The sequence below is a fragment of the Gopherus flavomarginatus genome, chromosome 7 (genome assembly GCF_025201925.1).
Source record: "Gopherus flavomarginatus isolate rGopFla2 chromosome 7, rGopFla2.mat.asm, whole genome shotgun sequence".
NCBI classification, from domain to species: Eukaryota; Metazoa; Chordata; order Testudines; family Testudinidae; genus Gopherus; species Gopherus flavomarginatus.
The window spans coordinates 81,381,552-81,407,788 of NC_066623.1; the positions used below are offsets into that span (position 1 = coordinate 81,381,552).

At 39.2% G+C, this 26,237-nt stretch overlaps 1 protein-coding gene across 1 annotated transcript; it reads left to right on the forward strand.

Annotated features, from left to right (window-relative positions):
• The first annotated feature begins 1,334 nt into the window (after window positions 1-1,334).
• ALG14 (ALG14 UDP-N-acetylglucosaminyltransferase subunit) lies at window positions 1,335-25,222 on the forward strand. The gene is made up of 4 exons (XM_050960997.1): window positions 1,335-1,470; window positions 3,188-3,339; window positions 10,314-10,436; window positions 24,784-25,222. The coding sequence occupies exons 1-4, from the start codon at window positions 1,335-1,337 to the stop codon at window positions 25,012-25,014; spliced, it is 642 nt and encodes a 213-aa protein (XP_050816954.1). The 3' UTR covers window positions 25,015-25,222.
• Window positions 25,223-26,237: the final 1,015 nt, after the last annotated feature.

The following is a 26,237-nucleotide window of genomic DNA, read 5'->3' on the forward strand; positions in this document are numbered from 1 at the left end:
TTGTTCTCATTAATAAATGAAAATACTTGTAATTTTGTATAGGTACAAACCTGCTCTGCCTTTTCTTTAAGCAAAGTCTATATTATTGGCTTTTATTTAAAAAGTCTCTGACATTTGTTTAGGAATGTGTATGTACTACCTCTGTCTGTGCACTAATTAAAAACAGAATTACAGTAAGTATGGACATTGCTAAAACATTTTTTTGATTACTAAATTTCAGTGAAACTACTGCTTGAGCAGCAACTACACCCACAGAGTTTGCTGAATCAGTTAGGGTATGGACATTGCCAGGGCTGGGTCTAGCCATTTCGCCGCCCCAAGCATGGCAGCACGCCGCAGGGGGCGCTCTGCCGCTCGCCGGTCCTGCGGCTCTGGTGGATCTCCCACAGACATGCCTGCGGATGCTCCACCGGAGCCGCCTGCCACCTTCCTGGCAACCGGCAGAGCGCCCCCCGCGGCGTGCCACCCCAAGCACGCACTTGGCGTGCTGGGGCCTGTAGCCGGCCATGGACATTGCTATGCAAATATGAAGAGCTAGATAGACATTATTCCTCCCCCTGAGCGCCCGCTAGCTAAAATAGACTCCAACTTTCTTCTTAACCAAGTGTGCTATCTAGGGTGACAGATATCCCGATTTTATAGGAAGAGTCCCGATATATGGGGCTTTTTCTTATATAGGCTCCTATTACCCCTGACTCCCTGAACCGATTTTTCACACTGGTCTGCCTAGTCAGACAGCAAATATGAAAAATCGGGACAGGGGGTGGAGGGTAATAGGAAAAGACCCAAAAATCGGGACTGTCCCTATAAAACCAGGACATCTGATCACCCTATACTGGACCCTGTGTTCAGTGAATGCCTGCTGCTCCCATCCCGGATGGTCCCGCTTGTTCACATACATCCGTCACACACTGACTCCTTGTCAACCAGGGGCAGGTTCACGGAGCTTTTCACCCGCCTTCAACAACGGCGGCGCTGCAAGGCCCCCGGCGCCCCACACCGAACCCTGGGCTCTAGCTTCAGCTTCCTACTAGTTCACTGCATGGGAGCCCGGCGCCCGCTTCCCCAGGGCGCGCCGGAGCCTGCGGGGAGGGCGGCGACCCTGCGCGTTGCAGCGGTCAGGCGCGGGAGGGCGGCGGAGGCACTCCCTGGGGCGCGCGCGGAACGACTTGCGTTGACTTTCCGCGGGGGCGGGGAGAAGTGAGTTGCTCGCTCGCCACGTGACGAAGCGCATATACAGAAGCGAGTAAGTTTGAGCTGCCACAGCCTCCGTAGTTTTCGCGACGCGTTTTCCTCGTTCTGTGGAATTCCGTGTCCCTTCCTGTCAGGTTTTTATGGACGCCCTCCCGGCCGTGCTGGGCGCCGCTGCCCTGTTGCTACTGCTGCTCCTCACTGCGCGGCTTCTCCTAGCGAGGCGGAACAGCAGCCCCCGGACAGCTCCCCTCAGCCTCTTGGTGGTGGCCGGCTCCGGTGAGTAGAAACAGGCCCGATCGCTGTCCGGCCGGCAGAGGGCAGCACAGCGCACCGGCAAACTCCCCCGGGAGCGGCGCATGCTGGGAAGTGTAGTCCTGTAGGTGGCTGCTCGGCAGCGGGTTGGCTGGTGCATGCTGGGAAGCTTGCTCGAGTCTTGCACGGCGGCGCGGTTTGGACCTGTGGTGTGCCCACAACAGCTGAGCCTCCTCCTATAGTGCCACTATAATAGATTTAAACATAAAGATTTTAAACTTTTAATCCCACTCCATGAGATCTCCTTCAGAACACTTCCAAAAATATTGTGCAAAAATATATGTAAAATTGACAATTACATGTTTTTGCTTAGGTGCTGAAATATGGCAGTCTAGATACCATGGTTTTTTCCTGTCAGTCTCTTGCCACGTATCCATGCCATAGGCGCTTATGGCATATTTTGGGTGTTAGAGTCTTCCAGATGATATTTGCCACCAGTGAAAATAGACAGCAGCGGGCAGAGCACAACTGGTTTTATTTACTTTAGTTTGGTCTACCTCTGCAAGTCCATGGCAGAGTGAAAGTAACTAGGGCCCCAGTCCTGCAAACACATGTACTCAAAATGAAGCATGTGCATAATTGCAAGATCAGAGCATAAAATAGTACAGTCCTAGAATCTGATCCTGCATACCCTAAGGTCAGGGAATTCCCATAAGCTTTAATGAGTGTTGCACTTGCAGCTTACAGGAGTGGGGTCACATTCAGTTTCACTATTCAATTGGCTTCCTGCGTTGTGTGTGTTTGCACATGAACATAATGTAACTGTGTGCCTGCTCCTTCTAAAAAAAGAGAAAAAACATGGAGGAGGAAGAAAGGAATAAAAATGAGAGGTACCTACATTTTAAGACTGGCCCACCAAAATTTTGGTACCCAAAGTTGTCAAGTTGTCATGTTATTATATAGAGTTCCATGAGGTTCTATTAACAGGCAAACTGACTATTTCAGGGATGATATGACAGTCCTTCAACTGTTAATAGTTGTCTTACCTTGACATACAAGACCAAACTTTGTTTTAACCATATTATTAAAATCACTTTAGAGCCCAGTGAAGATCAGGCGCTAGATTAGTTACACTGGTAGAAGCTAGTGAAAAGCAGGTGGCAGGGCAGAGTTGGAGTGATGCAAGGACATTTGTAATCACAGTATCCCACGTTGCTTCCAGAGGGCCAGCATAGACCCAAAAGTGTTGGTGCTGGCTGGTGAGGGGATCATGACCAGGAATGGCTTGCATATAGTTATAACATGTCCAAGGCTTTAAGTCTGACCATAGGATATAGTTAAGACAGGTGTCAAACTCCATCTTCTTTGCAAATTGCAAGTGTGCTGTAAACAGGTAGAGATTCAACTGTTGTATATGCCACAAATACAGCTAAGACAGGACGTTGGAAAACAAAGACTCTACAGTATGTCCTCTGTATGGGCCTGGTCCAACTCTCATTTAAAATCAGTGAGTCTTTCAGTTCACTTCAGTGAGAGTTGAACAGTCTCCATATTACCTTAACCATCACAAACAGCCCCTAATTAAATTCTCAGCTCTCAGAGGAGGGTGAGTGATGCTAATATTAACAATGTCTCTCAAAGGAAGAAGTGACCCACAGCAGCATGTTTTCAAATGGCAGCTGCTAAATATTTCATATACTAACTAGCTTCGATGGTGTTTTCCACCCCACCCCACCTCCAGGAGGACACACAACAGAGATCCTGAGGTTACTCAGCAGTTTGTCCCAGTCATACTCTCCTCGACATTACATTTTTGCAGATTCAGATAAGATGAGTGAAGATAAAATACGTACTTTTGAACAAAAAAGAGCTGAAACTTTCTCCAATTCCCAGGTAAGTTAAATACGTACTCATAAGAAAGCTTGATCATTTGTACATAATATAATACAGTAGACCCTCAGAGTTATGAACATCAGAATTACAAACTGACTGGTCAACCACACACCTCATATGGAATGGGAAATACGGAGTCAGGCAGCAGCAGAGACCAAAAAAAAAAAGCAAATACAGTATGATACTGTGTTAAATGTAAACTATGAAAAAATAAAGGGGAAGTAGCATTTTTCTTCTGCATAGTAAAGTTTTAAAGCTGTAGTAAGTCAATGTTCAGTTGTAAAACTTTTGAAAGAACAACCATAATGTTTTGTTTAGTGTTACGAACATTTCAGAATTATGAAGAACTTCCATTCTTGAGATGTTTGTAACTGAGGTTCTACTGTAGTTTAAATCACCTTTTAAAGGATTACTGAAACGAGTAATGTTACTCTTTTAATATTGAATCAATTTGAAAAAATGTTTTCAGCTAAAATTCTTAATGTGTCTTAATTTCCTACACTTGTGCTTTCTTGATACTTCATGTAACATCTGTCATTTCTGAGAAGTTAAGTGAGGAGGGATAGGTCAGTGGTTTCAGTATTGGCCTGCTAAACCCAGGGTTGTGAGTTCAATCCTTGAGGGGGCCACTTAGGAATCTGGGGCAAAATCAGAACTTGGTCCTGCTAGTGAAGGCAGGGGGGGCTGGACTCAATGAACTTTCAGGGTCCCTTCCAGTTCTGTGAGATAGGTATATCTCCATATATTATTATTATTATTGAAGTGAACAGAACTGATTACATTTATATTATAGGGACACTGCAAACTTAATATAGTAGATTAAAAAAAATTAAAAATAGTTTCAGATGCCAGACTTGTTCCCAAGTCTCCCTAGCAGTTTTGGTGAATTTCTCACACGTATCTATCTTTTATTATTTTTTCTCATTACCTTGTGAAAGACCCACATATACAGTAAGGAAAATAACTATTGGGGGGATAGCGACTATACATAACTCGCTATCTAATACACAAAGTAACCAAACAACAATATTTTCTTTAGTTTCTTAAAGTTGTAGTAATTGTTGTTACTTCTAACAGTAAAAAAATAAGTATTCAGGCAAAGGTATGGTTTAAGTTGATGGTTAATATACACTACTTTTCTCAAATATCTGAAGTGTTTTGTATTAGAAAAACTAGAACAATAATAAATTGATTTAAGTATGTTTGATTTTTTATTTTTATTGTGGTTTTTTACATTTCGGGCTTTCAAACTGAATGCACATTGCATATCTCTTGAGTTTGGTATTTTTGTAGCATTTATTAGCATTGAATTGCGTTCCGATTTGTAGCCTGATCCATCTAATTGAATTCTGCAGATTAAGTGCTAATTCTCTTATGCTCCATATCGCATTTGTCTACTTAGAGGTATGTTATTGCATAACAATAGCATGACTCGCTGCTTACATAAGGCCTGATCCAATTCCCAGTGAAGTCAGTATGAAGATTCTTATTGACCTCACTTGAAATTGGATTGGGTCCATAAAGTACAAAGCAATAAAATAAAGCTACTTTTTTATATAATCTGTCTCATCTTGAGCAAATGGTCCAATTTACTTGAATTGAACTACTTTTATGGTTAGGGTTTGCAGGATCCATTTTGATGACACTTTTGTTGACTTCAGTAATACTAGTCACAGTGTTAAGCACTATATTTATTATTAAGCATTTGCAGAATTGGCCTCTTAATATTCAAAGCAAGAGTTGCTGAAGTGTTAAGTGTGGAATATGGAATTCTGGAGTGCTACTTGCAGCACCGTCATCTTTGAAGATAACTGCAAGGTCTTGGACACCACAGGACAGTCTTGGTCCAAATGGGGACTACTCAGTTTTAAGATTGAGCTTGGGATATAGGACCTGTAGCCTCTTCAACCACACTGTTGTATTAAAGGTGAAAGCACCTGCACTCCTTTTAAAGTAAGCTAGATGCAGCCACAAGGTTCCAGCCAGTTGCCAGTGTGATTGTATCACTACAGTAGGAGCCTCCAAATGTAAATAAAAAATGTTTTTCATAAGTCTGTGGTGAACCTAAATGAGAATAATTTTGCATCTTGTTTTATTAGCATATTTTTGCTGGGAATTTATATTAAAGATTAAGGGAAGAGTCATTCTGTCTTAGCAATTGCCTTTTTCCTTCTTATCTAATGCAGAAGTGAGGTGTAAGAAAGTTTTTCCTTCTTTAGAACAAAATACAGTGTCTAGATAATGTACAGTGGGATGAAGAGAAGATTTTGGTGTAAACTTTGTTTAAAGTCCCTCTCATGGCCACTCAACTGATAAAATAGTTGGATAATTAGCATTCTTAATAAAAATAGTTCTGAAATCTTTATATTATGCAGTATTTTGCAAGGGTGTTTTTAGCCAAACATATAAATAAAATATAGTTTTCTCTAAATAAGTTTGGCATTCTTTTTTGGGGGGTGGGGAGGAGGGAGGTTGAGTCCCCATCTGTCTCCCCCAACACACACACACACATTATTGTGTTTTCCTTAAAGGTTGAAAGTAGGAAGAACCCATTGTGAGGGTCTGAAGCTGACCTTTGGTAACAGATGTTTTTTCCTTTGGAAAAAGAGTCTCAACTCTTCTGAGAAATGTAGGTTGCCCACTCTATAAACATAACATATTCAGTGTGGAGAGATGGTAGAAAGACCACCCTTACCTGCAGCATAGATGACTCATCTTCAGCCAGCTGAGGAGCACACCAGCATAGAGTATGGTTTCAGCGTCACTTGTTCCAGCATGTGCAGAGGGGGCAGGAAAAGCTTGAGGGAGTTAACATGTTCTCTTTTGAGCGTACACATATTAAAGCTCTCCTGCTCCTTTGCATATGATTGGAAACACAGTGAGTTGTATCTTGCAGAGCTTCCCCGTCATTCTTCTGTCAAGTGGGTCATTTTTCCTCTTCCCAAGGAAAGCTGGGAATTGAATCACTGTCACAGGGTGTGTCTGCCCTATACTACACCCTTCCAGCTGAGTGGTACTGTAGATGTTTCCTCATGTCATCAATAAGTTCACCAAGACTTTATATAGGGAACAAAGACCAAATAAAAATATAAACAAGCTGTGACAGTATCTCCCATAAGGCTCTCTGGAAATATGCTTAGAATGTGTTTTATGCTACATATGCCATGTAACGCATCTCCATAAAGGTTATGATCTACTGAATGTATTAATCCTATTTGCATGTATGTATCATTTTTGTATTCGACATTATGAATGTTGGCTGGCTTGATTTCTAAATAACATTAGTAGAGCATTTGGTCAGTTCCTGGAGAAAGGAATGTTGAAATTAAGTACCTAATGAAGAAACACTTAAAGGACAATGGATCTTGGAATGCTCCAATCCACATAGGAAGTCTACCTGAGGACATTCAAGGTAGCATGTAAACAATGGATGCTACCTGTAAAACTGAGAGTCATGCATGGACATGTGACTTTCCCAGGTGACTCCTAAACTCCATCTCAGAGCTGGACTTTGCATAGGAGTGAGGAGAGGGTCTCCACCCACAAGAGAGAGTCTATTTAAACCCCTGGGAGACCCCCCCATTTTGTCTTCAGCTGCCTAAAGAGAGAGCATCTCCACCCCTCAGGATACTCGGAAGAAACTGGAAAAAAGGGCAGTGACTGCAGTGGGTGTGAGTGATTGCTGGACCCAGGCTAAAAGGAGATTAGTCTGTAAGAGGGAGCATTCTGGAACTGTATGCAGTTTGATTAGACATAGATTTGTACATTTTATTTTATTTTGCTTGGTGACTTACTTTGTTCTGTCTGTTACTACTTGGAACCACTTAAATCCTACTTTCTGTATTTAATAAAATCATTTATTAATTAACTCAAGGGTATGTATTAATACCTGGGGGAGCAAACAACTGTGCATATCTCTCTATCAATGTTATAGAGGGTGAACAATTTGAGTTTACTCTGTATAAGCTTTATATGGGGTAAAATGGATTTATTTGGGTTTAGACCTCATTGGGAGTTGGGCATCTGCCTGTTAAAGACAGGAACACTTCTGTTAGCTGCTTTCAGGTAAACCTGCAGCTTTGGGGCAAGTAATTCAGACCCTAGGTCTGTGTTGGAGCAGACAGGAGTGTCTGGCTCAGCAAGACAGGGTGCTGGAGTCCTGAGCTGGTAGGGAAAGCAGGGGTAGAAGTAGTCTTGGCACATCAGGTGGCAGCTCTCAGGAGGGTTTCTGTGATCCAACCCGTCACACAAGCTTTCACCTCTATGTCTTAGCTAGGAGACTAATTTCAGTCTCAGTTTTTGTTCCCACCTAGGTTTACCATTCCTTTCCAGCAGGGTTCTTTCAGCTCAGGTCCCTTTCCTGGAGTTAGGCCTTTTGCCACTACTTGGCAAGAGTCCTTCTGAACTGCAAGTCTTCTCTGGGACAGCATATATTTTCTGACAGGCTTGGCTTCCTTCCATCATTTAGGAATTCCCTGTTCTTCAGAGCACACCTTCCCAGACCCCTCATCCAGTGAGCTTTCCTGGACACTCCTCATCAGGAACTTCCTGTCTGTAGAATCCACCTCAGCTAAGCCCTGGTAACCGTTTATCAGGCTTACTAGCTAATCAGCTGACAACCAGCTAGAGCATTTAATTACTTCCCAGTGGGTTTGAGTTGGCTAGTTCTTCCTTACAGGAGTGTGTCTCAGGTAGGCTAGTCCCTGACTCTTTTTAAAGGGCAGGTCCCCATGACAGTTTACATGGATTGAACAGAAATAAAACAGCAGTAATCAACAGGTTCTTAACAGAAAATCTCCTTAGTCATTAAGTAAACAAGTTATTTTGCACAAAAGCAAATTTAACCAAAATCCCTTCCCCAGTATCTAATTTCTTTGAAAGGATTACAGTGTGTTCAGTTGAACACACTGCAATGGGCCATGGCAATGGCAAGCTTTCACTACCTCTCCTTGCATGCTTCGGCAAAATAATAAAAAAGTCACTAGATAATACAGGGCTACAGCACTGATGTTTTAACTTACAGTTCACTAGTCTCATCTGTTGTTGAACTTCCGGTTTCAACAATTTGATGTCTGACTAACAATGAAAAAGCAATTATAATTAAACACAACCTTATAAAATCATATCAGAGATGAAAAAGACCAATTGGTCCATGTCTGGTATATGAGCATGATATGTTGACTTCCATTAAAAGATATATCAGATTTAAGTGCTTACTGTTAGCCTTGGTATCATAGTAGAGATGGAACATGTTACTGCAAGAATTAAATTTCTAAAAAAAAAATAGGTCGGGGCTGGTGGAAATCATAAGTTTAAAGCTTTCTTAGTTAACTATGTGTAGATAAACTTTCTACGGTTTTTCTTAAGGAATGTCATTTCTGAAAGGCATTCCATACAGCCATTGTGTCAAGTTCCCTCATACACTATGATAACTTTCATTTATTTACATGACACTGTGCAGTTCAGTGCTTTCGGCACAAGCCTCCCTTCTATACAATTCCATGTCAAGATTTAATACAGTCTATAGTTGTTAAACAGAATGTTTTCACAAAATGTCATAACACAGATGACTCAAAATAACAGTATTTAAAGAAAAAAGTTTTTGTGACAATAATGCAAGTTTGTATTTACAATGTGTAGCCACATTAGAAAGTCTATTGGAATAATGCTATATTCTGTCACTTCTGCTGCTTTCTAACGATTCTTTCCAACCCTCTGTACAACTTATCTCTATCTTTAGTTTACTTTTTTTAAACAAGTAACTGGCTTAAAACTTGGTTTCTCCTAACTTCAAACCACCACTCCTCAGGGAAACATGATTTTAGCTAAGACTGGTGTATTTAGAATGAGTGGAGACTATGGTGTTGGTGATCAGATTAGGAACATTTTACTTCCAGGTCATCAGTTGGAATTCTGCTAAGCTGATGGTGACTGAGACTCATTACCATTTGATGACTGTTTGGTGGCCTTCATGAAATGAGTTAGCAGCTTCTGGCCAGTTCTTAGGAAATAGTTGTCCACCTCACTAAACTGCTATCACACATGGCACGTTTGTTTGGAGTTTCACTGAAGGTCAACTTTTCAGTGTGCATAGACACTGACTTTTGACCCATCTGTGTGTTCTAGAACTGTTTCCATCAGGTCCAAAAGCCTACTAGCAAGGATGTGTGGAATCTTAGTACTGTTATTAATGTGCTATCTGTGGTGGGGGTGGGGAGCGGAATACATTTCAAATTCTGCGATTTGGTATCTTTCTTGATTATTGAATGTTCTCTCTCTCCCCCTCCCTTGAATTTACTAGTTTCTAAAGAAATTGACAATATTGCTTTTCTCAATTATTAATTTCTTTATTCAAACACTTTTCCTGTCAGTTTTGTTGCTGATCCATTCATTTAAAGGATAGGAATATCATTTATTTAATAATTTTTTTTTGAAATAATGATTAAAACAACGGAGTATCCTGGCCATTGATGCATTAGATTCTCTTCTTGCTTACCTCAGTTTTTACACTACTATAACTCAACTCCCAGTTTACACTTGCAAAAGTAAAAAAATTGTATCTGATGAGTATAAACATAAAAATGTCTAAACAATGCTTTATGTTGTCCACTAGGTGGGGCACTAAGTTAACATATTGCAGATGAGATTGCTCCTTATGTGTATTTTTATTGAGCTAGAAGTGTTTTAAAGTAATGTGGGATGGGACAGGGGAGCAGAGTTCTGGTATTGTAGTTCTGGTATTCTGGTATACAAGACACATAATTTTTTTACAACACCCCAAAGTGTGCTATTCACTTTATACAACAAAGTTCTTGACCAAAGGGTTTGCACTCCAGATTTTAGAAATAACAAGTGCATGTAAGGAAACATACAAAATGAAAGACAAATGTTTTTATAGTGACATAGATATATATGCTGTCACATATCCTGCAGAAGGAATGTAATTTAATTCAGTTTATCCTACTCTCTTCCAGTTTACCCTTAATCGTATTCCCAGATGTCGGGAGGTGTGCCAGTCTTGGAGCTCTTCAGTACTGACAACACTGTACTCCATACTTTACTCCTTTCCTTTGACTTTCAGACTAAAGCCAGATTTGGTATGTAAAACAAACCTTGTTAATGGTGAAATGCTAATCTGTTCTAAAAGGGAGTAGCTGTTTGGATTTTCGAACCATTAATGAATATACAATGTGTGTACACTTAATCTTACGGTCCTTACTTGAGTAAAACTCCCATTAAGAAAGGACCTCAGGATCAGGCTCGAATGGTATGCTAGAACAAAATCCATGCTCTTTACCAATCCAAAATTCTGTGTTTCTACTTAACAGTAGACTAAAATCTTAAACAGATGAAGCTGTGCAGTGCTTTCACTCTCTGCTATGCCTATGATACCATCTACAGAGGCAACAGAATTTTGAACTGATGTCAGGGAAGATATTTCTCTGTAGTAGGATATCTGAGTAATACCCTGACTATGCGTAATAGAGAACCTTTGGCATTATAGTAAGTAGTGCAGTTGTCAAATGTGACTGTGTGGCTTCACAGTCAGGAACTGCATGTTGGAAAGGATTTCTTAGTAGCCACTAAAAAGAAGGGAAGTGTTTAAATCTATAGTTGGTCTCCGTGGCTGGGGCCCTGTAAAATGTCTGTAGTCCTGTGGCTGTGGAAGATAATAATTATTAACTTTAGCCTGAAATGTGGCCTAATTACTTACTGAGTGAGGTATGGCAGAGAATATTTTATGAAATTTGCCAAATTTTAATTGACATACTGTATGTAATTTTATATATTTTAAAGTAAAGTAGAATCTTTGTAATTGGCACTTTCAGGTGTCAAGTAAATGATTGTGCCAGTTGAGTAAGTTTCTTAGCAGTATATCATGCACATTCACTTTAATCAATTACTTAGTATACTAAGCACCTAAGAGTATATTAAAGTAAGTTTAAATCTCTTGTCATCTGTATTAGAATAGGGATGCAGCAGGAAACAAACATAGGGTTGCACATTAGAAATCTAGGATACCAATGTATCCCTTTAGGTTTGCAAGGTAACTTTGGTAACAAGGTCATTTGTAAGGTAACTCCCTTCTCTTCATGTGTCAGTATATTTATCCCTGCATCTGTAATTTTCACTCCATGCATCTGAAGAAGTGGGGTTTTTTGCCCACGAAAGCTTATGCCCAAATAAATCTATTAGTCTTTAAGGTGCTACCGAACTCCTCCTTGTTTTTGTGGATACAGACTAACACAGCTACCCCTCTGATACCTTAGGTTTGCAAGTAACTTAGCAAACTTCATTGAAGCTCATTGCATTCCCTCCATCACGCTGGTAGAAGCTGACACACTCCAGATAGCAGGTGCTTGTTGATGGTTATCTCTGCATGGAGTAGGAATGCAGTAGCACAAGCTACCTGCAATCCCTGTTCTTTAGCCTTGAGAGTGGGTGTGGCCCATCTAGGCAGGGCAGGTTCAGACCAAACAGTACTTCACTTGAGCAGTACATGTCAATAGGGTTCTGACTAAATTTTAAAACTGCCCTGTTTCTGTATTTCTCTCTTTAGCACAGAGCCTTGGGGCTCTTACTGGTCAATCTAGCTTCAGGTGTCCATTTTCATAGACTTTTCAACTACATGTCAATTTATTAAATTTTAGAGTCACCGAAATTAATTACTTAGCCTGTCCCCTGGCAATGATCTCATTTAAGTAGATATGCCACTTACCAAAATGTAGATTAGATGTAACCTAATGTAGTAATTTTTTTCATTTGTCCTCAAATATATAAATTCATGCTATTTAAAGCCAACATTTTTCTGTTACTATCACCCAGTGCATTTTAATAAATCATAAGCATTCAAAATGTTGTCATTCTTCCATTTAGTAAAGATGCACCCACCACAAAAATTTGAATTGGAACGTAACTTTACCAAAGTTAGTGTGCTTGGAGTCAGGGTTTTGGTTCTGACCCATCTCTAATATAATCTTCAGTTATCTAATATAGTAATTCTAAATAGCATCAAGATTAACTACATATGCAGTACACTGCAACAAGATAGTTTCTGTAAATCAGTGGTCCTCAACCTCTCCAGACTACCGTACCCCTTTCAGGAGTCTGATTTGTCTTTTGTACACCCGAGTTTCACCACTTAAGAACTACTTGCTTACAATATCAGACATAAAAATACAAAAGTGTCACAGCACACTATTTCTGAGAAATTGCTTACTTTCTCATTTTTACCATATAATTATCAAATAAATCAATTGGAATATAAATATTGTATGTACATTTCAGTTATATAGAGCAGTATAAAAAAGACATTGTCTGTCTATATGAAATTTTAGCTTGAACTGACTTCTAGTGCTTTTCATGTATCAGATTATTTGGGTTGGAAGGGACCTCAGGAGGTCATCTAGTCCAGCCCCCTGCTCAAAGCAGGACCAATCCCCAACTAAATCCCTAAATGGCCCCCTCAAGGATTGAACTCACAACCCAATGTTCAAACCACTGAGCTATCCTCTTCCCCCCCTTATGAAATTAGGCAAATATCTAGATGAGTTAATATATACCCCCTGGAAGACCTCTGCATATCCCTAGGGGTACATGTACAGTTGAGAACAACTACTGTAAATGATCTGTTTATGGGCCTGATTCTAGTCTCATTGGCTTAATTGGTGCAGAGAAGTTTGTGCACAGCAAACCTCACACACAGTTTAAATAAAACAGAAGATCAAGGAGAAGTCATTGTGGAGCCCCCTGCTATACCCTCCACACATTACCTTTTCTTTGCTTTTCTTTTTTAACTAAAGCGCCTTTTATCCAAATTAAATGGACAGCCTGTAGGAGATCAGAGTAATGAGTGTATTAGGAAATTGCATTGCTACAGTTGTGGTTTCATTTAATGAGTATCAATTTTACTGAGTTATCATTATGAGTGAAATTGACTGGAAAATCTAACTGAGCAGCTTAATATGCTATCAAAGGAGCGGACATGGAAAATCATATGAGAAGAACGCTGTGAAGTAACTAACTGTTATATAATTCAATTGATCCTTTGTTTGTAAGAGGAACTTAAAATGACTGTGACATTTGCAACAGACTTAGAATTGTCAGAACTTATGTTAAAATTGCTAATCTATTGATAGTTTATTACTCATGTAATGCTTTTGACATTATAAAAAAAAGTCTGTCTTGATAAAGAAAGAACAATAGTTTAAAGAAAGACTACATCCTAGCCAAGGTCCATAAGCCCTTTGCACTGAAATCTTCCGCACTTTTATTTATTAAGAAAATTTAAGAGCATTGTAAATTTGTAAATGTCATAGATCCGTGATCACTTCAAAATACGTGAGAATAAAAGTCAGAGTGCTCGTAAAGATTATAGAATAGTTACAATGGCAAAAATAGAGACCAAAATGCCTTTTTTGCCAATAAAAAGATTCTAGATGTGTAGTACGTGAAACAATTGCTTATATTTAACTTTCCTTGGGTGAAAGTGTGGTTAGTGGACCGCAGCTCCCTACATCCTTGGCAGAATATCATGTTCCTTAGTTTATAAGACTTAGGAGTGGGGAAAATGAATACTAGAATTGAGTTGACAGCGTTTGTGTAAGATTTCTGATATAAAAATCAGCACCCAAATATTACTTTGCTTAGTGTTCCTAAATTTATCAGATCAAGTCAAGAACTGAGTATTTGTAACACTGGAAGCTATAGAGACTCTAGGTTTTATAGGTGTAGGCAAATATTTTTCTGCTGTACTTTTTCTTGGGAAAGAGGAGGAGTTTGGAATACTTCTAAATCATTTATACATAGGAATGACTTATCCTACAAATCCTTGTACACCTAAAACCCCTGTTGACTTTAGTGGATGTTTTTAGGAGTATGAGGAATGCAAAATCTGACCTTCATGAAGTGAAACATGTCCTGGGCATCAGAAAGCGCCAAATGCAGCAGAACTGATGCAGTTCCACTCTTCAGTAGGTGGAGGACAAGGAGAGTCCTGCAGTGAGCTCCCTGTGTACCACAAAGGCAAGCTTTGCCGTGGGTAGACTTACGATGACATAACTAGTGGGTCCATGGACCAAAAAAAAGGGTATAAGGGAAGCAGCAGACTCAGCTGCACTAGTGTTACGTGCTTTGTGTCTTAGTTGTGAGGAGGATAACGTCTCCTTTCATACCTTGCCTTGGGCTCATGGCAAAGCCCTTTAGCTTGTGCTATATGTTAGGGAGCAGAGTTCAGTAACCTATCCTGAAGTCATTAGGAGTTGAGTATGCTGAAAAACTTTCAGGAGGCACTCAGTACCTTTCCAGCTCAGGTGCTTGGTTAAAAAAAAAAAAAAAAAAAGGCATTTATGGTAGATTAAATCTAATCCTTTCCAGACAGATTCTGTGGCTAAGATTTTCAAAAGTGACTAGTGATTTTTGTTGTCAAACTTGAGACATCTTAGAGGGGCCTGATTTTTAGAGCTCAGTGCTCATCACTTTTTGAAAATTACATCCCTTTAAAGCAGTGGTTCTTAAGTTGGGGTGCATGCACCCCCAGGGGGTGCAAGATGCCCTTTCTGGGGGTGCAAGATGTGCCAGATTTTTTTTAGAGGGTAAATCATCAAAAATTAAGCACAGGCATGTGAGTACAACTACTTTGTTTCATCAAACCTATGTATTAACATTATACGTTTTTTAACGATTACTGTGATATACAAACAAAAAATATATCTAGGTTTAAAGAACTGACCTACTTCAATGATTTTTTATAAGGGGTGCGAGAACATATTTTGAGAACCAAAGGGGTGCAGGCTGCAATAAAGGTTAAGAACCACTGCTTTAAAATGTTATATCAACCAAAATCACAAGTCACTTCTCAAAATCTTGACCTATATTTTTATATCCAAGTACAATACCTTAGAAATAATTAAGCATTGTAAAATGCCCAGTTCTTAATCTAGTTAAGTTCACCATAACAAACGTAGATAAATGCTCACACAATGAAACTGTATGAAAGGAGACCTTTGTTTCGCTTAGCTAAGATTTTCCATTCTCTGTACCATGTTCAAAATGTCTTAAGTTCACAGCACTTGAGCAAGTTGCTATGATGGACAATAAGTTATTGTTCCTTTATGTCATGATTCTCATTAGATCTTTGTGGTAAGCCTTTACTATTTTTCATTTTTTGAACAAGTGCACTGTGTGTGATGCTGCTACTAAGGGGAATCTGGTAACTTGTTTTGTGTGCCAAAACATCCCCCCCCAATAGTTTGTCTGGTACTGTACTGTTTTTATATTATGTCTTATCTACTATTATCCTTTTTTAGATTAAAAACACTTAACATGTACAAGAGAAACCAAAGTAGGAAAAGGAAAAAGGTTGGCTGTGTAAGTTGCACAGTGTAAAAAAGGAAGGAAAGTTTAATCACACAAAATTAAGACTAAGTTCTCTCCCAGGATTTACTAAAACATGGAGGAGTCTTCTGTTCTTTTTTTTTTTTAATATTGTACACATAATATAGACCTTTTCATCTTCAAAGCACTGGGGAGTAGTGGGGGCAGAAAACCTAACTGGCTTCAAGACTGAGCTTGGTAAGTTTATGGAAGGGATGGTATGATGGGACTGCCTACAATGTCATGTGGTCCATTAGCAGCTGCCAGTAGTAAAAATCCCCAATGCCTGGAGATGAGACCCTAGATGGAGAGGGCTCTTGAGTTACCTGGGAAATAATTCTCTGTAGTATCTGCCTGTTGGGTGTTGCCCACATGCTCAGTGTCTAACTGATCACCATATATGGGGTTGGGAAGGAATTTTCCTCCAGGTCAGATTGACAGAGACTGAGGGGTTTTTTTTGCCTTCCTCTGCAGCATGGGGCACAAGTCACTTGCAGGTTTAAACTAGTGTAAATGGTGAATTCTCTTTAACTTGAAGTCTTTAAACCATGATTTGAGGATGTCAGTAACTCAACCAGAGCTTAGGGGTCTATTACAGGAGTGGGTGGGTGAGGTTCTGTAGCCTGAACTGTGCAGGAGGGCAGACTAAATGATCATGATGGTCCCTTCTGACCTTAAAGTCTTTGAGTCACTTCACCATTGTTGACCAATTCTTACAACAACATTACCAATGGCATAACTCAGGTCTCCAGAAGGAAACAATGTTGGGGTTAAGGTTAGAGCTGAGTTCCTGGCTCCCTGTCCTATGGTCAGCCTCTAGATTTAACTTCTTTCTAGGTTTAAATCTATCTCACTTATCCTCTACCTCATGAAAATAATTAGTGGTTTACTTTTCCTCACATCACATAGTTTTTATATGTAGCATATCAATTGCTATCTTATGAGCATGTTTATATGCATATAACAAAAGTCACATTTAACTACCTCAAAAATACCTTTTTCAAAGTTTCTGATCCATACTAATGAAAGCCACATTGAGAATTGTAGTTTTTAAAGTTCAGTTGTAGGGTCTTTGTCAAGCAAGCATACGTATATACAGTTTTTAGGTTTTATTATTCTTTTTTCTCTTTGGAATAGGAGGCTAGGGAGCAGTCCAATACGATAATGTTTACTTTGAGGGAAGACAGGACCTCATCCTCTAAACTAGGTCTAAAAACTGATCTAGAATTTCGTGGGATTTCTAAGCAGGAGATCGTTCACATACAGGCTTGGCTAAGATGCCATTCAGAACCTTGGGGACATGCTGAAGGATGACTTAGAGAATGTGACAAAGAAGAGACATGTCCCTGTCTGCACTTAAGATTGCCACTAAAAATCAGCATTCGAGCAATTGGTGTCTTATAGCAGACCACACACACTTACCTGGAATAATCATTGAGATTTGTTGAATTCCTGGAGCACTCTAATTAACCTCTGCAATCTTTCTACCATTTATGAATCATCCTTCTGATGATAATGTGACCGGATCCACACACAGTGTTCTGAATGCAGTTTCATTTGTGCCATAATGTCTTCTGATCCATATTCATTTTCTCTATGTATGTATTATGGAATTTTGTTTGTTTATTGTTATTCGAGTACATGCTTTATGAAAGGTTTACTTTTTCCCACCATAGTCAAAAGTACTTCCTAATGCTATTTTTTGTAAGCTCCATATATTGTAATTTGCTGTTACGTGTTATAAAACTTTTTATTTAAGTATTTTTATACAGCTCCCAACAGTACAACATATGGGTGCCTCATTGGTTAAAAACATGCAGTTAAAATAAACTGAACACAATAATACTGCACACAAATGGCCAACTGCAGCTGCTTTAGGACAGTGGCTGCCTTCTCTGGTGGCTATCTGTCTTTTGAAAATTAATTCCGGAGTCTAGCTAGCCAGTTGCACCTTACTGTGGGCCCTAAAGGCCACTAAACTGTGGCGCTGGTGATCTGTTTGAAGTAGTGAGTTCCATAAGTGAATGTGAAAGCCCTCCACTGAAAAATGCTGTGGGCTAAGAGGTTTGGTCACTTTCAGTCATTCTAGTTTCTTGATCTCATTGAGGATCCTGGTTTATTTTGGTATTTCTCTTCTTGGGAGGATGGGAGGATCTCAGAAGTTTGTGAGCTTTCACACTGTAACTGAAGTGGCTGTGGTGTTAAAGATTCAGCAAACACTTTGTCGTCGTCCCCCCGCTCCCCGCAGGACATCAATTTGTTATTGAACTGTGTCAACAAAATCAAGGAATTTTTAAATAGTCTAACAAAGTCAGTTCTTTGCACAGATTCTCAGCTTTCATTCTTTTGGTTCTTCAGAGATAGTCTGGGTTTTTTTTCCAGTAATTCTACAGTTTTCCAATCTAAATAGGCCCTACAGAAATTTCTAATACAAAAACCAAAACACAGCAGATAAAAAAAAACCTTTCAGGCCTCCACTGTTAATTATAATGAAGCAATAGACCCAGGCCTATTATTTTTCCCTTTGCAGGTTACCTTTAAACTCTTGTTAAATTGTCCTTTTATTTTTTATTTTCCAGTGATAAGGTTTCACTGCAGATGAGTGTGTCATGTCAAAATTAGCATTAAAACAAAGAACCAATTGACAGGCATTTTTCATTTATTATAAAATGATAGAGCATGACATTGCTTTATCCATCCATGAGGATACTGTTTCTCAAGGTTAAAGAGTAGTATTTTGTCTTGATCTCTTGCTAGTTTGTTGCACCAGCATGATGTAATGTGTTGTGATAGTTACATATTTTACAGTATTTAATAAGCAGTGATCAAATATCGAATTTATAGAAGTGAATATCTGACTTATCATTAAGATTTAACTCTTTCATCCTAGGCTGTATCTTTTTTATAATAATCACTATAACATTAAAACTATATTAGGTACTTTACAGACAAATTTGAAGACAAAGGGTAAAATTTTCATAAGAGCCTCAGTCTCATTTTCAAAAGTGACTTAGGAATACAAGTCTTATTGACTTTCAGTGACAGTTCAGCTCTTAGGGTTAGATTTTTTTAAAAGATATTTAGGCATTTATACATTGAGTTAGCTTTGTGTCACCCTGGTGGCACAAAGAAGTCTGGAATCTTTGGGTGACACAGAGCCACTATAGCACTCTTCTGCCACCTCACTCCTGTCCTTGTTAGTTGTGCAAGCAGCGAATTGGGAAAAGGAGGCATGGCCAATGCTTTCTTAGGGCTGGCTTATCCACAGTTGCTATAACATCCCTTAGGGTCCTGTCACGGGTATAATTCCCCACGCTGAACCTTAGCGTTCAAAAGATGGGGTACCAGCATAAATTCCTCTAAGCTTAATTACCAGCTTAGAATCTGTAGCACTGCCATCAACCAGGAATTCCAGTGCCTGGTACACTCTGGTCCCCCCAAGACCTTGCCCGGGGAACCCCAAGACCCAGACCCCTGGATCTTACCACAAGGAAAGTAAACCCTTTCCCTCACCGTTGCCTCTCCCAGGCTTCCCCTCCCTGGGTTACCCTGCAAGATCACTGTGATTCAAACTCCTTGAATCTTTAAACAGAGAGGAAAATCCACCTTCCCCCCTCCTTCTCTCTCTCTCCCTCCCAGACTCTCCCTGAGAGAGAAAGTAATCCTAACACAGAGAGAAATTAACCTCTCTCTCTCCCTTCCCTCCTTTCTCCCCACCAAGTCCCTGGTGAATCCAGACCCAGTCCCCTGGAGTCTCACCAGAATAAAAAAACAATCAAGTTCTCAAACAAGAAAAGATTTTAATTAAAGAAAGAAGAAACAGTAAAAATTATCTTTGTAAATTTAAAACGGAATAGTACAGGGTCTTTCAGCTATAGACACTGGGAATACCCTCCCAGCCTAAGTATTCAAGTACAAATTAAAATCCTTTCAGCAAAATACAAATTTGAACTCCTTCCAGCCAAATACGCATTTGAACTCCTTCCAACCAAATACACATTTGCAAATAAAGAAAACAAACATAACCTAACTCGCCTTATCTACCTAGTACTTACTATTCTGGACTTATAAGAGCCTGTATCGGAGAGATTGGAGAGAAACCTGGTTGCATGTCTGGTCCCTCTGAGCCCCCAGAGTGAACAACAACCAAAAATTAACAGCACACACACAAACTTCCCTCCCTCAAGATTTGAAAATATCCTGTCCCCTGATTGGTCCTCTGGTCAGGTGACAGCCTGGCGCACTGATCTTGTTAACCGTTTACAGGCAAAAGAGAGATGAAGTACTTCTGTTCTATTAACTCTTACTATCTGTTTATGACAGGTCCATTATCACTTAGCATAAATGGGAAAAGCCTGACGCCTACTCTAAGTCATATAGGCCCTTACGGAGAAGCTAAATGGATTCTTGGCATCAGTCTCCACTGCAGAAGATGTGGGGGAGATGCCTAAAAAGAATAACTCTGATGTGGGTAATAAATCTGAAGTACTGTCACAAACTGATGTGTCAATAGAAGAGATTTTAGAACAAATAAATAAACTGAATAGTAATAAGTTACCAGTACCAGATGGCATTCACCCAAGATTTCTGAAGGAACTAAAATATGAAATTGCAAAACTACTAATTGTAGTATGTAACCTAGCTCTGAAGTTAGCGTTTGTACCAGATGTCTGAAAGGTAGCTAGCATAATGCCAATTTTAAAAAATGGGCTTCAGGGGAGATCCTGGCACTTACAGTCCAGAGAGCTTAGCCTCAGTACTGGGCAGATTGGTCAAAACAATAGTAAAGAACAGAATTGTTAGATGCTTAGACACGATTTGTTGGGGAAGACGCAACACAACTTTTGTAAAGGGAAATCCTGCCTCGCCAATTTATTAGAATTCTCTGAGGGAATCAACAGGCCGTAGAAAAGAGTGATCCAATCAATATAATGTACTTGGATTTTCAGAAAGCCTTTGACAAGGTACCAAAGGCTCTTAAGGAAATTAAGAAGCTATGGGATAAGAAGGGAGGTATTACCTCACCACCTTGTCTCTCTAATATCCTGGAACCAAAATGCTAAAAACACCACTGCAAATGAATGAAATTATTCAAGATAGTTAACTCCGTGCATTCTGCTTTGGACTTACAGAGGGATATCTCAAAACTAGGTGAGCGGGCAACAAAATGGCAAATGATATTCAGTGTTAAGTGCAAAGAAATGCACTGTGTGGTGTGGGGGGAGAATCCCAGCTAGATAGATAGATAGATAGGTAGATAGATACACACAGTGATGGGTTCTAAATTATCTGTTACCACCCAAAAAAGAGCTCTTGGAGTCACAGTGGATAGTTTTCTGAGAACTTCTGCTCAATGCACAGCAGTAGTCAAAAAGGCTACCTGTATGTTAGGAACTGTTAGGAAAGGGATAGAAAATATAATGCCACTACATAAATCCGTAGTGTGCCCACACCTTTAACATTGTGTCTAGTTCTGATTGCTCCCTCTCAAAAAAATATAGTGGAAATGGAAGAAGTTTGAAGAAGAGCAACAAAGGTGATCAAGAGTATGGAGTGGCATCCATTTGAGGAGATACTAAAAAGTTTAGGGCTGTTTAGTTTAGAAAAGAGCTGACTAAGGGTGGGATACGATAGAGGTCTATAAAATCATGAATGGCGTGGGAAAAGGTATTACTTACATTTTCATGCAATACAAAAAATGAGTCACTTGATGAAATTAACAGGCAGCAGGTTTAATACAAACAAGAGGAAGTACTTTTTCACACAGTGCACAACTAATCTGGGGCACTCATTGCCATGAGATGTAACGGCGAAAAGTATAACTGGGTTCAGAAAAGAACTGGATATGTTCAATGACTATTAGCCAAGATGGTCAGGGATGCAACTCTGAGCTTGTGCAATCCTAAACGTCTGACTACCAGAAGCAGGGAGTGGAAGGAAGATGGGTGGATCACTCCATAATTGCCATGTTCTGTACACTTCCCCTGAAGCTGTGTTGGTGACAGGATACTGGGCAAGATGGACCATGGTCTGACCCAGTATAGCAGCTTTTATGTTCTTATGCCAGGAGCTAGTCAAGCAACTAGACAGCCTCAGAGCTGAGTGCACAGTTGTCTTCAATTCACCTTTGTACACTGCCTCCAAGTTATGATGAGTGTTTCCCTGCCATGGAGCAGACTCTATCTCAGAATACAGAAAAGCAATGAATTTCTCTGATGTTGTCAGGCTCACAAAGAGCAAACTCTGTGGAATTTTCTAACAGAAATAAGAGACCAGTAGCTATTGACAGGCCTTATGCAAAACAATCTTGCAGTAATTTTTCAAATTTCTACTAAGGTTGTAGGGACTTTGTTGTCCTTCTTTTGATTACTGAATTTTATGAACATCAGAAGTGCTGAAATATGTAATTAGAAGTATAAATTAGAAAAAATAAACTAAATATAATAACTCGCAAGTTCTCCGCTTTTGTTGGTTTTTGTTTTAGCCCTTTGTCTGACATTTAATCCTTGTATGGTTGTGAGCTGTTTTCTGTGTTTTAGTTAGTAAATGTCATTCATTCTAATACATTGTTGCATTCACTTACACTAAAGCAGCTTTCATTTGCAGTGGCTGCCATGTGTCAGAGGTCACTCTGCACTAGTTGGGGGGGAGGGGAAGACTACAGGTCCAGCTTGATGCCTTTCAACAGCCATAGAAAATGTCTAAAAACAGGTAAAACAGTATTAAGCCGAAGTGATCTTGGACTGTTTCACTGCTGTTCTTAGAATTCTGAATAGCAGAGATGAAATTTACCAGATTATGCTCCTGCTGGGATGCTGTGGGCTAGTCTACATGGCAACACTAATGCGGCTTGGTGTAGTCATGACAGAGTGCTGGGAGAGAGCTCTCCCAGCGCTCTAAAAAAACCCACCTCCATGAGAAGTGTAGCTACCAGTGCGGGGGCACTGTTTACACTGGCGCTTTACAGCGCTGAAACTTGCTGCACTTAGGAGGGTGTTTTTTTCACACCCATGCGTGAGAAAGTTGCAGCGCTGTAAAGTGCCAATGTAGACAAGCCTTATGTCTGTGTGCAGACTTAGGGAGAGAGTATCAGTTTACACTTTATTCACATTTGGAAGATTTTCTTTGTAATCATTAGGGGGTAGAATTTTTTTTTTAAATGAAAGCTTAAATTCTGTAGAAATTATACTTCAACATTCATTCTCAACAATTTGGAGAGTGGATTTTCAATTCCTGGCATAAGTGCTCGATATCTAGCGCAGCAGCAGCTTTGAAAGTACGGCATATTATTTTGATTTAAAAAATCAGATGTGCAGAATTGTTCTCAACTGAATCTCATCTTAACCAAATATGGGCTGGTATGAAAAGAATAGCAGTTTAATTTTATTATACAAATATGTTGGTATTTTGTTACTGCTGACATGTAACGAAAATATTTCATGGTGAATTGGGGCACTGCATAATACTCAGTACTTCTGACTTATTATTTCAAAGATTTACAGACTATGAAAAGTGTTACCCATTAAACTGTCTTTCCCCACTATAAATAAAGTTTAATGAAACTCAAATGTGAATAATTAATTTCTGCAAGAACCACACTAAAAAGTGACATTCATTTATTTTGCATATAAGCTTGGTGGCTGAGTCCCATGAGAAAGTGTTGTCCTAAACTATGTCATCCAAAGGCTACCAGATGTCTATCAAATTTACTATATGTAACTTTTTACCCAGAACAATCTTTAAGAGTTGGAGAGCTGGGAAAACAAACTTTAAGTGCCTATTTCACACAAACTTTAAGGGTCTGATCCTGAGAGTGCTGAATTAATGGGAGTTGCATGTGCTTTTTAATTAGTTTTGCTGACTGGAGCAGGGGATGGGGAGCCAAGACTCCCAGGTTCCATGTTCCTGGCTGTGGGACAGCTGTCTGATATTAGCCAAGTCACTTTTGGCCAAAATTTTCACACCTGAGTGCCTAAAGTTTGGCACCTATATTGATATTTAGGTGCCAAACTTTAAGTACTTAAATAAAAGTGGCCCGTTTCTAAGATGTACTGAGCTCCCATAGGTGTGTGAAACGCGGGACTGAGTCTATAACACAGATTGTGAGACCCTATTATCTAAAATTATTCCTATTTTATATTACATCCCAGGGAAATAAAGCTGTTTTAGCCATAATAAAACACAGTGTCTCCATTATTTACCAAACAATCTGCAACTATTCCAAATGTGCTGATAACAGTCTCATTCAGTTTCGTAACCCTGACCTCCACCCCTGGAATCAGGCTACTTAGGAAACTAAATGTGAGTTAGATGCCTAAAGGCATCCTAGTTTGAAAATGTTGGCTTTAACTTCCTTATTCCTCATTTTACCAATCTGTAAAATAGAAATAATCTTTACTTCACTAGCGTAATTAATGTTTGTAAGGCACTGAAATCTTCTGATGACAAGTGCAAAGCATTATTATTAATTATATGCATGTAGCTACAAAAGAGCATAATGGTAACAAGTTTTGGTAAAAACTCCCACGTGCTTACTAGAAAACCCCCAATAATTCAGCGGATCAGCTAAAAAGCCTTGATAAAAGCCCCACTTCAGCAAAGCATTTAAGCATTTACTAAGTGTTTTGCTGACTCAGGGCCAAAATTCAGGAGGTTTGTAACTGTATTACCAGTCTTAAGAAATCCTAATTAAACTCTTCAGGCTTTATTGTGCCCTAAGCCCATGCATGGAACTCATGTTGTCATCAATGAAAGCTCTGCCTGAGGCCAGTATTTGACGGCTATGCTTTGCTAGTAGTGTTCCTGAAAGCTATTGAATTTTGGTCCCTATGGAAAAAAGCCCCTTCTAGGAAAGAAGCGACACCTCCCATCTCACCGCATTTGACATTTAAAATATGTTTTTTGGCAGCTGTTTGTTTTGTTGTAAACCTTATGTAAATTTGCCTTTGCTTTTTTGTTTAGTTTTAATAAATGTCTATTTTTATAAACATTGTTTATGGAAATATATAAGGTCTCTATACAGTATAAGAATCTGATATTTGACTTTTGTTCTAAAATATTTTATTTTAGATATTATGCAATGGACCAGGAACATGTGTTCCCATCTGTATATCGGCCCTTCTTCTTGAGATACTGGCACTAAAGAAAGTTATCATTGTGTATGTGGAGAGCATCTGCCGAGTGGAAACTTTATCCCTGTCTGGAAAAATTCTTTACTACTTTTCGGATTACTTCATTGTTCAGTGGCCTGCTCTGAAAGAAAAATATCCCAAGTCTATATATCTTGGTCGAATAGTATGACAACAAAAGGCAATTTTTATTTATAATGAATTCACATTTCTGCAGGTAGCTCCTCTTTACAGTTAAAGGATTATATTTATTTTTTCCACAGGTTCTTGATTTGAGATTTACTGGTTGTTGCAAACCAAATGTGTAAGTCAAACAGCCAAGACTTGAAAGCAGACTGCAATAAAGAGTTACATTAAGAAAAAAAAAGTATTTCTGCATACACATTTATTGCCATCATGTGAATTTATTCACCAGCTTCCCTTCACACTTGTAAGGGAATAGCATTGAATCTTCTCAGGGCCTGGTTTCACCTAATTGTCTTGTGACACAAACAGGAAGATGTGTCTACAAATAAATATGAGAGTTTGTCAATTGTGACATTTCCTATAAAGGAAACTTTCTGTAGTATTCTAAAGGGTAAGAAACATGGTCTTGTTTTAATACAGCAGACTGTTTCCTGTATGCAAGCAGCAAAGTCCCTAGCGAATCTTTGGAATATAAAGAAAATGGTTATATTAAGTAGGTTTTATTACAATTAGCACTCTACAGTCTTCCAAAACCTTGGACATTAAACCAGCATAATTTTTCCTCTTGATTTGTCAAAGCTGCTCCTACTATCCAAAAACATACCTCTTGTTTAAATTAAGATAAATAAGGTGACAAACATCATGAGACAGATGCAGTATTTGTATAGTCAAAAGATACATGCTTCAAAATGTACATAAAAATATCCTTCGCAGCTTTACATCACAGACAAAACTGTCACCGTGAAACATTGAGCTGTTTTGGCCCAGTTTGCTGCCACATGTGTAAAGACTAAAATGAGTATTAATGATGGTGACAGAAGTGGGGGGAAATACCTCTCTCGCTTGGCGAATTTGATTTCTGTATATTTTGTTTTGTCTGTTTAAGAAAAGAATCTCTATTTCAGCAGTACAATGCACATTTAATAAAGAAGGGTTTTTTTGTGGAAAATGGCACTTCATATCAGGCAAAATTTAAAAATTTATTTTGTGGGAGAAGGAAGTATGTGTAAGTGTACTTTAGTCTTTCAAGTTCATCTGACAAAATGTAGTCTTATACAATGTTCCATGCATAAAGCAATATAAACACATCTGTCATCTGTGTATATACACACACGTATGTTTCTGGCTAGAGAGAAACATACAGGGAAGGAAGCTCATAGAAGAGTGGAAACAGCTTCATAGAGACTGTATGAACTGACTACAAGGAGG